At 39.9% G+C, this 4,469-nt stretch overlaps 1 protein-coding gene across 1 annotated transcript; it reads left to right on the top strand.

The window, feature by feature from the left end:
- Nucleotides 1–2,292, top strand: LOC110050782 (uncharacterized). The gene has a single exon (XM_020756747.2). The coding sequence runs from the start codon at nt 1,058–1,060 to the stop codon at nt 2,042–2,044; it is 987 nt and encodes a 328-aa protein (XP_020612406.2). The 5' UTR covers nt 1–1,057; the 3' UTR covers nt 2,045–2,292.
- Nucleotides 2,293–4,469: the final 2,177 nt, after the last annotated feature.

Genomic DNA, 4,469 nt, shown 5'->3' with positions numbered 1-4,469 from the left:
ATAAGACAAATCTATAAAAAGCCAAAACAGAAAATCTTTTAGCGCAGTAGAAAAGAAGACGTTTCATAGCGTAACTTCGGATCGAGCGGGAAGATCTAGCTCGGAGAACATTAATAAATTAGATTTAGAAAGTGAAATTGTAATGGGAAATTAAGTTGAAATGATTTTTAACGAGCTCATACTGATTTCGATCACGTTTTGTTAAATCTAATTAAAAAAGTGTATTTTTAAACACAAGCATGGGAAAGTCAATATTCCTCCCGTTTCTGATTTTCGCTGTATAGTGCATGTTTATCAAGTAACATCTATTTCATTACTGTTTTTGGATTTAGGGATTTGAAGAACTTTTCCTCAAGTGGTTAACCAAAACCTTTTCAATACATTTTTTTTTTTTCAAATTTAACATTTGACCCCCAAAAGAAAAATAACTCAATATAGCCATCGATAAGAACATCGATAAGTCTTGACCATGTTCTCTAATTTTTAAACTTCACGAAAAGCGGAAGAACAAAAACTAGACCAGCTTATCAGGCAAATAGCCCAACCGTTGAGGATGATTTTAATTTCCGTCTTCTAGAAAACCGGCGCCTCTCTTTTGAAATTAAGCTGACAGTTTCGATCTTTAATTCGTGAATAATGTAATGAAAAATGGTTAATTTGGGGGAACCATTAAGTTCACTGACAAACTTGGAATCGAAAACATAAGAGCTGTTATATTTCACGCTTGACGAAGGGAAAGAATTTTGATGAAAACCCACTCCGCTGGAAATAAAGAAGTTACTGCAGTGAGCGATCGTAACAACATTCTAAGCTGCCCAGGCCAAAATTACCATATCTATTATCGACTCAAAGTAATTACAGGCACCATCTTTCAACAAACTTTTAATTATACTTCACAGAAAACAGTGTTGAACGGTACTCAGCAATTTTTCAACCGATGACTTGCTAAGGAGGATTTCCAACGCCTATACTCTAATGTAAAACAGATCTCAATGAACAATAGCACAGCATAGAACTTGAGAAAAGAAGTCTTGCGGCCAAACCACAAGCAAAACAGATGGCCGAAGCGAATGAATCAGGTCCCAGTGCAATCAATGTGTGGCCTGAACCTTTCCCAGAATGGACCGAAGCCATCGAAAAATGGGGCTGGATGTGGGCTGCCCATATCTACGGCTTTGGAAGCCTGTTTGCCCTTTTGACGTTGTATGCATTTTCCTCTCTCTATCGGTTTCGCAAAGCCATTTTCGCGAGACAGAAGGTCCATTTAAGGGTCATGTGCTTTACTTTAATGGCAGCCGGGTTCGGGCGATCTCTGGTGCTCTTCTGGGACCCTTACACCTCAAGTGAATCTACATCAGCGATTCAAAACCTAGCTGTTTTGACTTCTTGGGGAATCGCTACAGCGTGTATGACCTCGGCTTTCAGTATAATGCTTTTAATTTTCTTGGAAACCACCAAAACCAGGCTGGGACCACCGAAACTCCGAAACGTTCCTGTCTTAGTTTCGATCACGTTTTCGAATATTGTTTACCTGACCGTGTCGGATCTCATTGTGTGGTTTTATCCCAAAGCTAAAGTCATGATCTTTATTTGCCACGTTACTTTCGCCATCTGGGGTCTAGCTATTTCTGGCGGTTGTTTCGTTGCAGGCTTTAAAATGTGGCGAAATCTCAGATCCACTCTGCAAACTCACACCTCAATGGATCAATGCTCCCTTCGAGATGTGAAAAAACTAAAGCGACTGTTTGTTTTCATGAGTACGGCGTCAATCTTCGGTGTGTTTATATTTTCCGTGTCTTTATACACAACCATTGGAGAGTTTGGAGTTTTCAGCGGTAAGAGCTACGCTAAAAGCTGGCCATGGTTCGCCATGCAAACAACTATGAGAATGATGGAGCTGTTATTGAGCACTTTGATTTTTCTCATCGCGGTCGACAATCCAAGAAATTGCAATCAAACTCTCCCTTCATTGCCGTCGAGGTTCACTACTGTGCAAAATACATTTGAACCAGTTGAATATCAAATGGAAGCGCTGCAAAATTAATTTTATTCGTTCAAACGCAGCAAGATTGATATCACACATCATAAAAATTGAATAAACACCCCAGCGTTCAGTTAGAGATTGTGACTTGAATTTAAACTCGATTAGGAAGAAGGCCTTTGTCGTGAGACAGGTGTTGTGTTATCAACTGACCGCAATTGCTCATAGAACATTTTATTACAAGCGAGATTAAATTTTTGTTATAAGGTATAAGTCAAAGGAAATAAACCTCAACGGAATATTAAGACTTATATACTGAATAATGTTTTTCACTCAGTATTGCGAGAAGCTGTTAGAAGCTCGTTAAATATTACATCGACGAAAATCAGTGTAGATTGGTTTCAGCGTTTATTTCATTTTTTTTTTCTCTTTGTAATTCTTATTACAGATCTGACAATGTGTTGTAGAAGGCCATCATTTCCACTTTTTTTTTTAACAATGGCCATCATTTCCGGCCGGACAAACTCGATTTTTCTTAGATAGAAAGACTTCAAATTGTAGCTTAAAACAACGTATGTACCGGACTTTTCCGATAAGTTGGTCCATTATTTCAGTTTAAACTATGTTTTTTGACTCATTTTTTGGGTCTTCATACTCAGTGCTAGACGTTTCACTTAACTAAAGAATTTCCGCCCGATGATTTCGATTTAATTTTGTCTAATGTAAATCACTGGCTGGAGAGTTGACAAATCAAAATGCGGCCGAATCAATCCTACTGGCATTGTCATTAAAACGAAAGGCTTACGATAATTAAAACTATGTGATCTACCAATCAGGGCAGAGGGTAAAATAGGCTGGATTTCCGCCGCTCTGTCGTACACGCGTACGGTCTACGTTCCTCCCCGAGAAGTGACTTCGGGAACAGCGGCTGGTAATCGAGCCTAAGAAAACTCAGAGGATTGAAAGTGAAGGAAGATGCATAAGTGAAAGAGGAACGTCACTTCGCCCATGTTTTCGGTTTAAAATATTTTAAAAGACTTCTGCCTGGAAAGGATGGGACAGTAAATTTTCTTTTCTTTTCGTTTTAAGGTCATTCCTCACATTTGCATTGCGCATCCTTACTGCGCATAATTTATGGCTTCATTAGCGCGCGCTCGTGTACGCGCATATTGAAAACGTGACGTATTTGCCTTGATATTGAGCTCTGTCAGTTGAAAAATGGCTCTAGCTCACCAACGAGCACGGGCACCCCAATTTTTTTTCCAGTCATTGTAATCAGCTAATCATAAGCTTTGCGTGAGAAAAGACTGATCTAATTTCTATTGCTGAAAATTGAATAAATAAGAAAAATAGCAGATACACTGTGCTCTTTTCTATTTTGCAGTCGGTAACCATGTCAAGAAATTTGGTTCAAATTTTTAATCAAGGATTTAACTTTCCGCCTGAAACTTAAAATGTTTATTTGTGTCTGACACAATGTATTGACTGTAGTTTAATGCGTGTTCTTATGAGTCTGGGTTCACAAAGATTTTACAATTACTGGGAATGCGTTCTTATAATAAGCATTAAATAATGCCAAAATGGGGTATTTTCAATACCTCACTGCTCCTCAATGAGCATGGGCACCCCCTTTTTTATTTCACAATTGAAGTTATCATATGACAAATATTCAGTGGACAAAGTTTGAACAAAAATCTATTGTCACTTTTATTTCAGAGGAATTACCTTAAGGTTCACTTTTCGTCTACTCTGCGACCTTCCCATGGCGCGCCACGCGCATGTCGCATTGATTGCATTGGCCACTATTTTCTATGGCTTGGTATAAAATAGATATGCGGTGCTCTCTGACCCTCTCAAGTGGCATACCATGGAATATCCCACGGGTCACTTGTATTTTCTTGGTATACACACGAGCCTTAGGGCCGGGTGAGTGTGTATACCGACAAAATACAGGTGGCAAGTGGGATGTTCCATGGTATGCCACTCGTTGTATAACTAGTTTATATAGCGCACTTACCAATACCTAGGATACAGTCTCTCAATCAGAATAGCGCTCGGTGTAGTTACAGTTTAGGATATTACCACTGAGTTTAGAAGAATTTGTTTTGTTAGTTCATCTAGATGTACCGAAACAGACGAAGGGAAGCTCTGTTTCACATCAGGACCTCCATCAGCGTTTCTCGAAATGTTTGGATTCTCATCGACTCTCTGGCATTCTTCAATTCCTCTCGTCTTGCCCCAGCCTGCGTGGCAGGCCGTACAAGGGGAGGGAAAGGGTCAAAATAAGCGTGGGAGGATCGAGCACGCTTTCCCTACCATCACGCGCTTCGCGCGCTCGTTTTTTCCCCTTTCCCTCCTCTTCGGACCCCTGCCAAAGAGGCTGTAGTCTTGCCCCACGTCACGCAAGTCAACATTTTGTCACGCAAATGTTATCCAATTATGCAAATGACCAAAGTCAGCTGTTTACATTTGGTACGCTTCAGCGACT

This window comes from Orbicella faveolata, unplaced genomic scaffold, assembly GCF_042242905.1.
Source record: "Orbicella faveolata isolate gen_17 unplaced genomic scaffold, um_ofav_v1 contig_36, whole genome shotgun sequence".
Classification (NCBI taxonomy): domain Eukaryota; kingdom Metazoa; phylum Cnidaria; class Anthozoa; order Scleractinia; family Merulinidae; genus Orbicella; species Orbicella faveolata.
The sequence above is the reverse complement of the archived record's forward strand: the minus strand, read 5'-3'. Positions and strand labels throughout refer to the sequence as shown.